General features: G+C 42.8%; 1 protein-coding gene across 13 annotated transcripts in view; it reads right to left on the bottom strand.

Annotated features, from left to right (window-relative positions):
- The window catches only part of LIMCH1 (LIM and calponin homology domains 1), a 327,502-nt gene that overhangs the window by 80,547 nt on the left and 234,292 nt on the right, over positions 1–12,663 (bottom strand). For 7 of the 13 annotated variants that reach the window (XM_060655155.3, XM_060655156.3, XM_060655158.3 and 4 more), the window contains exons 7-8: positions 10,736–10,931; positions 4,367–4,619 (exon numbers count right to left, since the gene is read on the bottom strand). In XM_060655155.3, coding sequence (XP_060511138.2) covers positions 4,367–4,619; positions 10,736–10,931 — 449 coding nt within the window. Of the gene's footprint in view, positions 1–3,009; positions 3,277–4,366; positions 4,620–10,735; positions 10,932–11,307; positions 11,511–12,663 lie in introns of those variants that run through there. The other 6 variants (XM_060655165.3, XM_060655166.3, XM_060655167.3 and 3 more) reach the window with 3 other exon arrangements.

The following is a 12,663-nucleotide window of genomic DNA, read 5'->3' as shown; positions in this document are numbered from 1 at the left end:
TCACACTGTTGTTGGGGACATTCTCTGGGAATATGCATAATTTTCCCGAACCCACTTTTAGGTGTTAAGTCAGAGGATCCGAGGTGTGGCGATATTAATGGACCTGTGAATTTTTGCTTAACAGAGCTAACTTGGACAAAATATGTAAAAAATTAAGCCAGATAACAGGAAACGTGGTTGGCAGCAAAAATTAGCACATAAATGTAATATTCATCCATCAGACTTACATTTGTAAACTAACCATGATTCTAGGTTTGTGCACAGAATGGGGACCGTCATAAAAGATGTCAGTATTTCATTACAAAATAAACCTCACAGTTACGGAAGTGGCCCAATCTCTTCTTTTCTCTACATCACCATGATTCCTGGGTGTCCTGAGTTAGCTCAGTGTAGCTCCCCACTCATCTCTTGTGGCTCTTTTGGATACTCTAAAAATGATATCGAGGTTCCTTGAAAAATTAAAAATATAACTACCTTGGGGCGCCTGGGTGGCTTAGTTGGGTAAGTGTCTGACTCTTGATTTTGGCTCAGGTAATTATCTTATGATTTGTGAGTTTAAGCCCTGCGTCGGGCTCCATGCTGACAGTGCAGAGGCCAGTTGGGATTCTCTCTCTCCCTCTCTCTCTCTGCCCCTCTCCCACTTGCATGCATGTTCTTTCTCTAAATAAATAAATAAATAAATAAATAACAGAACCACTACAAGATCCAGTGGCCCCACTTTTGGCTATTTATCCAAAAGAATTGAAATCAGGATCCTGAAGAGATAGCAGCACTCCCATGTTCATTGCCCCACTATTCACAATAGTCAAGATGTGGAAACAATGTAAATGTCCACTAATGGATGAATGGATAAAAACATGTGCTATTTACATATAATGGAATATCATTCGGCCTTTAAAAAGGAGAGAATTCTGCAATATATGAGAATATGGATGAACCTTGAGGACATTAGGCTAAGTGAAATAAGCTAGTCACAGAAGGAAAAAAACTGCATGATTCCACTTACATGAAATATCTAAGAATCAAATACATAGTATCAAAGAGTCAAATGGTGGTTGCCAGGGACTGGGGGAGGGGGAAATGGGGAGTTGCCAATCAATGGGCATAAAGTTTCAATTAGGCAGAATGAATAAGTTCTAAAGATACTAGTGTATAACATTGTGCCTATAGTTAACAAAACTATATTGTACAGTTAGATTTGTTCAGAGGGGAGATCTCATGCTAAGTCTTCTTACCACAATAACATGAAATTCTTTTAAATGAAAAAAAAAATGGCAAAGGATATGAGACAATTTATGGAAGAAGAAACCCGAGTAGCCAATGTACATAACATTCAACTAGATTGGTAATTATAGAAAAATCCATTTTTAAAAGTGAGATTTGTTTTAACCAGGCAGAGTAGTAATTTTTGACAATGATAATAAAATAGAAAAAAATAAAGATCATGGCATCTTTGGTAAATTTTAGCTTAAAGACATCACAGGTGTGATAAAAATGAAGGAATGTATGTCAAGGATATCAAGATTTTTTTTTTTTTTGTAAATTCATACTCTTACCTATACTCCTACTCCCACTGGGCCCTAGATTTGAAGACAGAAGCAGGAAGTCAGAAAATGATACATGGTAAGGGGATACTCTTCATTTTTGTATTCTCAGCATCTAGTTTGTTTTCTGATATGAGTAGATGCTCGAATGTTAAAAAAATATGTATCTGACAAGGTCTTTGTTCCAAAATGTATAGGATATCTGGATTTGATTTTGTTTTTTAAGATTCTATGACATTACTTTTCCTGATTTCAGAAACCCAGAGAGCTCCTTGCAATGCAAGCACAATTTTATGGTAGAGTTTTCGAGAAGCCCATATATGTTTAGGACAGATATACTTATCTGTGGGATACCACAGACAGGGAAGACATATATCCTTGGTTTTTTATCGATACAAAGCTACTCTTAGGATTAAATTTGTGTAAGTCAATGCTGGAACTTTCAGTCTGAGAACGAGACCATGTGGCACTAACTACAATTAGAATTGTACAGAGACATGGCAAATGTTCTGTTAAATGTATGAGAGGCAGATGTGGCACTGTAGTCAGAACACCTGAGTCTGGCCACCAGGTCAACGGTAACTGGCTCTCAGACCAGCAAGTCACTTACTATCACTGATCCTCAGTTTACTCTTCTTGAAAATGGGTATGTCACCTACCTCTTCTGATTAAATGGAACAGCAAGTGGCAAAGGAATTTCAGTTGTCACATTGTTATGGATTTTAATTTGTCAGCTAGATTTTGGTCTCATTATAATTTGTTAGGATCTTTGTGGTTACTATATGAGAAAAATTAACCAGCTTCTCAAAACACTACGTAAAACTGTAGAACTATCGTTTTCTGTGACTTCGGCTGCTGAAGGTTTCCATCACACATGTAATATGAAGTCATCAGGGCTGTATACTGGTGCCTTTGTTACGATTAAGAGAAGGAATTACTCTATTCTTTGTTTTTGAAATCAACAGGCTTCAGAAAGGGAGTCAAATAAGCACAATCTTACTACTCCCTTGGGACACAGCAAGTGAAGTAGATTTTTGTAAGCCAACTACTCTTTCTAAAGAGATGGCTCCCCATTTCAAAGGAACCATTTTCCAGTGATGTGTAAAGTAAGATAAGAGCCATTTAGGAGTAGCGTGAAAATTAACAAGCCGCAAACAACTGAAAAAGAAGATGTTATTGCTGGGTAAATCCTGCCCCCACAAGTGACTGACCACAAGACTAGGACAAGGTCTCATCAAGCAGCGAGAAGCTCATTCCTCTCCTCTATTGAAAACAACCAAGTTCTTGGCAGAGGCATGCCCTGAGGTGAAGACTAGCAGCTACTTCTATTTGCTCCCGTAGGGAAGAGAGCTGCAAAGGGAAAAGCGGGAAGTGGGAAACAAGACGGAAACTCCAAGCCAGACAGATTCCAAACCCCAGGCATGCACAGAGCCAGCCAGGCCAGGCTTCGGTCTGCACAGCTAACCTGGCAAAGCGCTGTGCTGCCGGCATGACCTTGATTCCAGCTTGCTCTAGCCTCCTGCGCTTTTGCATTTCAACAGCATCTTTGTCTTCCGACTTGGGAGCTGGTGTCATCACAGACCCCTCGTGGGGAGGCTGCTCCTTGCCACCGCCAGTGGGTAACTCTAAACCACCATCAGAAGGCTTCCCACTAGGATCCATTTGGCCGACTGGGTCCTCTTCACAGGGAGACCCCACTTCACTTCCCTCTTCCTCTATTGTCTCAGGATAGCTAGTGAGTTGGACAATATGGTTTACCAAACTAACAGCCTGGGCTGGGGAGCAGACCATATGTCTTCTCCTGGTCATTCTGACATTACTTTTCATTAAAAAGAAAAAAAAGTCACGGCATGCAACATGGTCCTGGTGATGTGAAGAAAGTGAACTGCAGCCATTAATTTGTTAATAAGTCCAATGCATCATAACCTCAACATTATTAAGAGTTATTTCAATACTGGTATTGAAAGGCAAAAAAAAAAAAAAACACCCTTTCTGCTGGAAAGAGGAAATTCACGTTTTATCCAATAATTAAAACTTTTAATAAAATGTTTACTCAGTGGAAATTGTGGATAATGCAGGTGGATTATGAGAAATAAGCGTGCAATGATCGGGATGGTTTTCCTCAAAGGAGTAGACTAGACTCTAGGTTTCTTGTAATGGACTATAAGGTTCTTGAAGGCAGAGACTCTATTTTATTGATTACTGAGTCCCCAGTGCCTGAAAGGCAGCACCTGGCATATATTAGATGCTCAATAAATACTTGCTGAACAAAGAGAAAAACATAAGCAGAGTGTAGGGGAAATCACCGCTACTTCTCAGAAGAGATGAGTGGTTCAATGTACCGCCCGTTTGTTGAGTTTCTACATGTGATTCTGAAACACGTTCCACGCATTCCTTACCTACTTGAGCTTGTATCCAGACAACCATGTACCTAGATTTAAGAAAAAGCCTTTTTTTGCACGAAGACCAGGCTTTCTGCACCTAATTTAATAAGAGTGGGAGTCGGGCAGTCTCCACAGAAGGGCAGGGATGACAGACTCACACTCAACGTCTGTCAACAGAACTGGTTTCAAAATCTGCTCTTTGGACAAGGATTTGTCGAATACCTACTGTGTGCCAGGCACTGGCCCAGGTGCCTTCACGAAGCTTACACTCGATCATGGCAATCTCTCTCCAAAGAAAGGTCTGTCCTGCCCGCCTCCCTTTGTAGTCTTACATCAGAGCTCTGAAAGGGTCATTTGAGCTCGTTTGTGCGTGGGAGCTGTGGTTCCCTCAGTGCTAGGGCTCAAGCCAGGACGGGAGCGGCGTGGCTCGGGCCTTACCTGAAGGGCCTGTCCCCACCCAGGGGCGAGGTGGCGGTACTCCAGCTCTTCCGGTATTCCTCTCGCTCTGCCTTCTTCTTTCGCAGAGGAGCGGGGACGTAGGCCGTCTGATTGCTTTTGTTCGGGAGGTACTGGTTAAAAGGCACTGCTGATTTCGGCTCACCGTGGGAAGTCCGCCTCGCGGACATGTCATCCTTCTTCACATCCGGCAGCTTCCGATGCGGCAAGTCGGATTCAGAGTCACTTCCTCTCCCTGCGGAAGAGAAGACAGGCGCTGAGAAGGCGTGCTGGGCTCGCAGAAAAGTTCCCAGCGGCAAGCGTGGAGTATTAGGGATGCCGTTAGATCACTGGGTTCTGGGGACTCCGTCCCTCAGTTATTCACTTAACAAATCTAAAGTATCTGTCTAAATCAGCCTATTCTGGGAAAAGCTCTGAACTCAAATCGGGGGGGGGGGGGGATCAAATTGGAAAAATAGAGATAAACCTAATGGTATCTGAGAATCATGATTCACAACACATTTGCAGTGGAACTAGAGCCTGCTAGGATTCTGCAAAATGTCTTTTCTCAAAAGAAAAGCCATAAATTAACCAACGGAGTTTTTACGGAGCACCTGTTGTTGCACGTCTTGCACCACGGGAGACAGTCACACAAATAAGAATTATAAAGGACTCTGTTTACAAAGGAAATGTCATAAAACGACATTTTGTCTTTGAGGTACCTTTAGCCAATCTATGAAACACCTGGAGGGTATTAGCGATAATCAAAGAGCAAAGACATATACGAACAATAGGAATTCAGAAAAGTGGCAGATTGAGATGACACCAAGGTCTGCCTTCCAGGAAGTGGTCTGAGTTATAATAAATGCATATTCCTCTAGAGCAGAGCCCTTTCTGGTACCCATAGCTGGAGGCAGTCTTTTCTTCCTGTGAAGCCCATGGCCCAATCTAGTCTTTTCTTTGGGCATGTTACACTTCTGACCTGCTATTTTGAGAACAAGGGCTTTACATCATTCACAGCACTTATCACAGCGTCTTTGCACCCAAGTGGGCATCCTCAGAAGACCTGATGAATAAACAAACTGGTTTGGGTTAAAGACTGTTTCCGACAACACAAAAGAATTCAACGTTGCCGAATCGGTTTTCTGGGGGCAAGAGCCCAACAATTTTATCGTATCCTTGTGTTCCTGAGTCTCAGTCTCACTAGATGGGTAAGACCTGACAGAGTGACGCTGTCGTTGAAACAAACACTACCCTTACAGGTAGCTGCCATGTGAAAAAGTTCGTTGGGAACTCTTAATCAAGGGCAGCATCGTGAATAGGTTATTCAGCTCCGCTGAGAGCAAATAACATTTACTTTTTTTACATTTGTGAAAAGAGCCTTCAACTGAGTCAAGAGATGTGGCAGGATGCAGGGTCATTGGCCAGAGCCACTTTGTTTTCAGCTCTGCCACTCCCTAGCTCTGAGACTCTGCAGTTATGACATCACCTCTTGAACCCTCCGTTTCCCCAATCTGCAAAGTGAGGATAATAATGCCACCTACTTCAGAGGGCTTTGGGGGTGGGGGTGGGGTGCGGATCAGGTACTTGTAAACTGTTGGTAGAGTATTTGGTACAGAGTCAGTGCTTGATGAGTGTTGGCCACTCTTTCTGCCCTAAGAGTTCTGGATCTGTCACTAATGAGCTGCGGGCTCCTAGGCTGGTTCTAACACTTGCCTGTCCTTCTCTGTAAAAATAGGAATGAAATGATTTGCCCTGGAGATTAAATGATTTCATGGCTTTTAAAAGACTTTAAAAGTTAAAAGCATTGACCATAAACAAGTTGTTCATTGTTGCAGATGAAATATGCAGTTTATGAATTATTCATGTAACTTGGTTTTTCAGCCTCCCTTCTGAAGGGAGTTTTGACCATTTCAGTACTTGCTGGTTTTTGATTCATAACAGCACCTTCCCACCCAAGTCTTCCATCAAGTATATCTGTCTGTCTCAGTAACATTTAGAGGCCCCTGTGAAATGCTTTATGAACAAACACTAACACTACCTTGCCTTGCCAAACTCTTGGACTTGTTTCCTGCTTTGACATTATCCCCATTTTATAGAGGTGGAAACAGAGGCTCAGAAAGGCAGATAGAGCCCCTTCCTTGTGGCTGGTAAGTAATAGCTCAGGACTCCCAATTTCCATTCTCTAGATTCCAGCCCAAAGTCCCTCCCTCTGTGAGCCACGTCTCTTGGAGAAATGTCCTTTGCTTAAAGCATCCTGACTAGAGGTAGCGCTGTACTTCGTTGAATAAATAAATGAAAGAAAATGATTCTTAGATCAACGATGAAGCCTCCAATAAATTGGAGCTGTCTCAGTTTTCTCACTTCTAAAATCCTATAATCTACAAACCTTATTTGTGTCCAGTATCTATAAAAACGTATTATCTGTAACAATCTTAGTGAAAGCCTCAAATCGGTTGCTTAACACATATACAGATCACCCTTTTCCTTCCCACAATTACCCTTCAATAAATGTCTTCAACGGACAGTTCAAGGAAAGTTAATGTGCAAATGCCCTGAGGCAGAGCGAGCGACCCAGTTGAAAGAAGTGTAGTTTTCTGGACAAGGGTCTAATTTCTCTGCAAAACGTAAACTCTCTGTCCCTCAGGGTCCTCACTGGGAACATGGAGATGATAACACAGCTCTCACAGTGGCTGTGAGGATTAAATGAGATGGCACAAAGCACCTAGTAAGGTATACGCTCAGTTAATGTAAGGCCAGGACTTCAAAAGATTTTGAATTCATCCTGAAAACGTAGAAATATACTAGGGTGGCTCCTCTATTTATTCCCAAAGTTAGGAAATGGCAACACAGCACATGATGACAATGACATGACTTTATCAAAGTCTGGTCCTTCCTTTCCATGGGGCTACATTTCTCTCCCTTCCAGGAACTAGGGGGTCTTTCTTTTTTCCCTTATCGTTGCCATGTACACCCCCAACCTGTGCCTTTCTCGTCTTCGTCTAATTTCTCTCATTCCTTGTTTCTCTCCCTCGACTCATCTTTTCTTTATTTCTCTTTATTAAAATTTATTTTTAGAGGGAGAGAGGTGGGGGGAGGGGCAGAGAGAGAGGGAGAGACAGAGAATCCCAAGCAGGCTCTGCAACTGTCAGCACAGAGCCTGATGTGGGGCTCAAACTCACAAAACTGTGAGATCATGACCTGAGCTGAGATCAAGAGTGGGACACTTAACTGGCTGAGCCACCCAGGCACCCTCAACTCATCTTTTCTATAAAAGAGTATTCATTTAACAAAATACATCATATTTATAAACTATGCCCTTAATTTTAAAAGCACGTGAATTGTTGTATTTCCTCTTCAGCGAAGTCATTCTATGGCTTCAGGAGGAATGCTAGTGGAGGTAAGGGAGGAACTGGCACCTATTTAGCAAGACAGATTGGCTGAACGGACCCCGGAGACCACAGCTTCCCGACCAGGTAGCTCTTATGAGCAACCCATGGAATCATGGCATCTGTTAGTGGCTCCTGACTGTCCCCACCGAATGGGGCAGTGGGCCTCAATAACAATAAAATATTGCCCCAATATAGAGCCAGAGAATTTTATGCTAAGACTTTCCCTAACTGATTGTGAGTGCTTAGGAAATAAAATTCCAAGACTTAAAAATGTTTTTCTAAGTCCAAAGGTGTTTATTAGGACTAGCAATCTTCTTGGTAAGTGTCGTTTAAAAAATACCATAAAATCGGGGTGCCTGAGTGGCTCAGTTGGCTAAGTGCCCAACTTTGGCTCAGGTCATGATCTCACAGTTTGGTTGTTCCATTCCCGTGTCCATCTCTGTGCGGACAGCTCAGAGCCTGGAGCCTGCTTCAGATTCTGTGTCTCCTTCTCTCTCTGCCCCTCCCCTGTCACACTCTGTCTCTCTCTCTCAAAAATAAATAAACATAAAAAAAATACCATAAAATCTAATGAAGACAACACCTATTTGAATAAAATTATACTACATTTTCTAAGGCAGATAAAAATGTTTTTTTTTTTAATTTGTTTTTTAAAAACCTTACTAGGTCTTGATCAGTTTACAAGAACATAAGCCTGAAGGCGTCGGGCTATTTGGTGAAATCTGTATATTAGGTGCTCTTTCATGGATGGTGTTTTGTGAAGATCAATTTCATATTTTTCTTTACATGGAAAAAATATTTATAAAAAGACCCTAGCTTAGGGGCATCTGGGTGGCTCAATCAGTTGAACACCGACTTCGGCTCAGGTCATGATCTCACTGCTTGTGGGTTCAGGCCCACGTCGGGCTCTGTGCTGACAGCTTAGAGCCTGGAGCCTGTTTCCAATTTCGTGTCTCCCTCTCTCTCTACCCCTCTCCTGTCCACGCTCTATCTCTTTCTGTCAAAAATAAATAAATGTTAAAAAAAATTAAAAAAAAAAGACCTTAGCTTATCAATCTTAATTGTTGCAAGCTAAATTGTGCCCAAGCACATATTAGTGCAATATTAGTAATTAGCATCTCAAATCTCTTCAAGATGTGGCTCGTTATAAACTCTGAACCCCTCGAAGCTGGTGACAGAATAAAGGATCTGTGTTGCCACTTCCAGAACACCAAGATGAATAAAATAATAATTTTTTTAAAAAACAATCAAAATAATATGAGATAGTTTGGTTTCGATAGGTTTTGTGAAAGTAAATCCCCACCTTTTGGTGGGGCCGAAACCTCAATTCAGTCCTGCACTTGGTACTGTAACTTCTAATACTGTGGGTGTGGTACTTAAGATGTTGTATACAATTTTAGAAATGTTTCCCAAGCAGCTCACAATGCACCATGGGATTCTTTTGGAGTCAAAGACTATGTGGCCCCTTGGTCCATCTATTTGTTGGAAAGCTTAAGTACTACACAAAAACATTAGTTCAGTCATTCTAGAATTTAAAAAATTTATTAGGTAAACAGAAGTGTGCACAAATTCAGTTTAAGAGTGTAAGTTTTGGACTCACGCTTCTTAAGGCAAACATTGTTACACCACTTAATAACACTGACATTTGTCACTTAACAACGCAAGGGCAATTACTTAACCTCTCTAAGGTTCATCTGTAAAATACAAATAAGAAATGTCTCTCAGGCTTGTGGGAGGGCTAAGTGAGAAACTATGTTTCTCATAATCTGCACTAAGGACTAAATGAGATACTAGCTGTCGAGCAGTTAACTCAGGACCTAGGCACATTAAACACTCAAGTGCTTTAGATAGAATGTTACAGCTGAAAGGGGTCATTTAGCCATAAAAGAGAATTTTTATCTCAGAGAGAAGCCTTAAGTCTCTAGAAACATTAGCAACAATCAAGCAACACATTAAAAAACTCAGAAACAAATAAAAAATTCCCCACCAGCCTTAGCGTCTTTCTGCAAGTTTATACATGCAGAAGTAAGCCATCTTCCCTTCCTAAAAGTACAAAGGTGCAAGATAAAGAACGTAAACAGCTTCTGGAAAATAGGCATTAAATTCACATCAGGTTGCATGACCACACATTTCTCCAACGAGAAATGATCATTCCTTGTAGGTGATATAAAATCCATGGGATTTAAATCAAACCCAGACTCAGAGCAAGCAGGCAGTCTGGGTTGTGTACATTAAGGGCCACCCGCGTGGTTCCAGTCAACGGTCAGGTATCACAGGCATGGAACAGATTGCCAAAACCCCGCCAATTAAAGTTTCCTGAGCTTCAGAACTTTCCTATGTATGTATAGTGCATTTCCAGTTTGCTGGAAGTTGGTTCATTTTCACGTATACAGTGTGGTGTGCAAACATTTCCCTGCCTCATACCCAGAGCACATAAACCTTCGGCACACTTTATGAGCTAATGTCCTGCACAGCGTCTTGATTCACGGAGACCAAGGGGAGGAATGATGTAACGTATTTTCCGCTAGAAGATATGCTCACTGAGGCAACGTTCAGACTGCTGGCAAAGCCAACCCAAATTCTAAGGACCACAAAAACCGACACGAAAACACGTTTTCTTCTCCCCGTTTAGAGTTACCAGGTTCCAGCAAGGTGGATACGGAGCCTGCCTCCCCTCCACCGGGGACAAGGCGGCTCTTGTTAATGTTTAGTTTAAAGATGGGCAGCGTGGGGCGCCTGGGTGGCTCAGTTGGTTAAGTGTCCGACTTCTGCTCAGGTCACAATCTCGCAGTCCGCGGGTTCAAGCCCCGCGTCAGGCTCTGGGCTGATGGCTCAGAGCCTGGAGCCTGCTTCCGATTCTGTGTCTCCCTCTCTCTCTGACCCTCCCCCATTAATGCTGTGTCTCTCTCTGTCTCAAAAATAAATAAAAACATTTAAAAAAAAATTTAAAGATGGGCAGCGTATGCAGGCTGCGACCTACCATCGCTGCTTCCCCTGAGGACTACATCTGGTGAAGGTGTCTGCCGTGAACGGGAGCCAAAGGAATCTAGGCTGTCGAAGGAATCATCTCTGCCGTGGCGAGGGGGGGAGAGGGAGTCACTGCGCTCAGAATCCCAGCAGTCTATGTAGCCACTGTCTCGGATACTACGTTTAGGACTCTCAATGTCATCCGTCTCCTGTCCAAAAATAAAACGAAAGGATTATAGACACTTCAGCAACAGAGGGAGAGCCTACAACGCCAGGAAAATCTGTCTCCAGTGATCTTCCAAAGATCCCGCATGTAGTGTCAGCGTGGAAAAACCATGGCACGGATTATCATCTACAAGCCAACATTTCGTTCCGGGACCTTCCCTGCTGCCACTGTCCCGATCAGAAAATCGTGCGCCTTTCAAAATATAAATAAATAAAAACAAAAATCCAAGTAGCTCCTACCCCACCACGTTTAAAAAAAAAACAAAAAATCAAAGGAATTAAGAGTAAAAGATCATTACGTTCGGATTCACAAGGATACAGTGACAGACAAAAGCAAAAATAAAAAACGGAAACCTTAACCTTGACCCGTCTTTCGGAATCCATAACCGCATGCCCGGTCTGGGACCGAGCCCCCGGCGTAGCCACGCAACTGCTCCTGTTTATGCTATCTGGCAAATGCACACGGCATTTGTTTTTTGCAGCAGAATCAGTTCCGTAAAGTCCTGGAGCAGCATGCTTCCATCTCCTGCTACCTTGAAGGGAAATTCCTGCTCTGAAAGGGAGCTGTCTTTCTGAGGCAGAAAGTTTAAAAAAAAAAAAAAAAAAGCAATGAAAAATATGCAAAATGCTTTTCCTGATGCCTCAGAAGAATCCAGGCATGCTTTCGCTCTCGGCCAGCTCCTGGCGCTGGGGGAGCAGAAAGCACTTGTGGCTGACCCACATGTTCAGAGCAGTGAGAACAATGGCCGTCTTTGACAGCCTGTGATTATAAATTCTTTCCAGCGCAAGCAGCACATACTAAAACACTGAAACCCCAGCAGAAGAAAGGTCAGTCAAAGCCATCCTCACCCTTGTATTATAATAAAAGCCTTGTTCCCGCCACTGTCTTCGCATTAATTACAATAGTCCAGGCTGACGAAAACAAAAATAACTCCGGTCACTCAAAGATAAACCTCAATTTAATCTCCTCCAGACTGTCGCTTAAAATGAGGGCTGCGGATGATGCTGGCAGAGGGGCATGTTCTCATCTGCAAGGACTGGAATGTCACACTGTGGATGTCCTGGGATGATCAGGAAGGTCCCTTCCACATTCCCAACAGAAAGGAAAAATAAACAAATATTCTCTCCACGTTAGCAATTTTGGAAACTGTCTGAGCTGACTAATATGCCCACTGGAGCCAATGCCTTTGTAGGAAGTGCCTTTGCCAGCTGCTTTTGTCAGTTCTATCCAGCCCCTCTGACACACTCCCCCGCGGGAGGCGTGCTGAGGGGACAGGGAGGCTGTAATTCACAAGGCACACATGGGTTTTGCCTGGAGGGAAGGGAGGAGTGGGAGAGAGGAGGGCAGGACCGACAGGAGCACTCTGCAGTCTCCACACCTAGGACCTGATTACTGCCCCCCAAGAATAGGTTGTCCAGTGGCCTGGGTGAGGGTGGCCCATTTGACCCTCCAGAGGAAGGCAGAAATTCCAGTTATGGAAATTAAGGTAGTTTATTTGTAGGTCAAAAGTTAACGGGGACTTGAACAAAAGCCAGGCCCGACTAGCTGCAAAAGAAAGAACTCATAACTAACTGAAAAGCATAGATCTAAACTGGATATGGTTTTGTATTTAATTTCTTGGGAAATGCAAATAATAATCTTGGGTTATTTGTTCACTGAGATTGGGCCAAATGTCTGAAAAAATGAAGGTCGCTTTTACTGAATCCTTACTGTGT

Source organism: Panthera onca, chromosome B1 (genome assembly GCF_046562875.1).
Source record: "Panthera onca isolate mPanOnc1 chromosome B1, mPanOnc1 haplotype 2, whole genome shotgun sequence".
In the NCBI taxonomy this organism is placed as follows: Eukaryota; Metazoa; Chordata; class Mammalia; order Carnivora; family Felidae; genus Panthera; species Panthera onca.
Note: the sequence above shows the minus strand (reverse complement) of the source record. Positions and strands in the feature narration are given on the sequence as shown.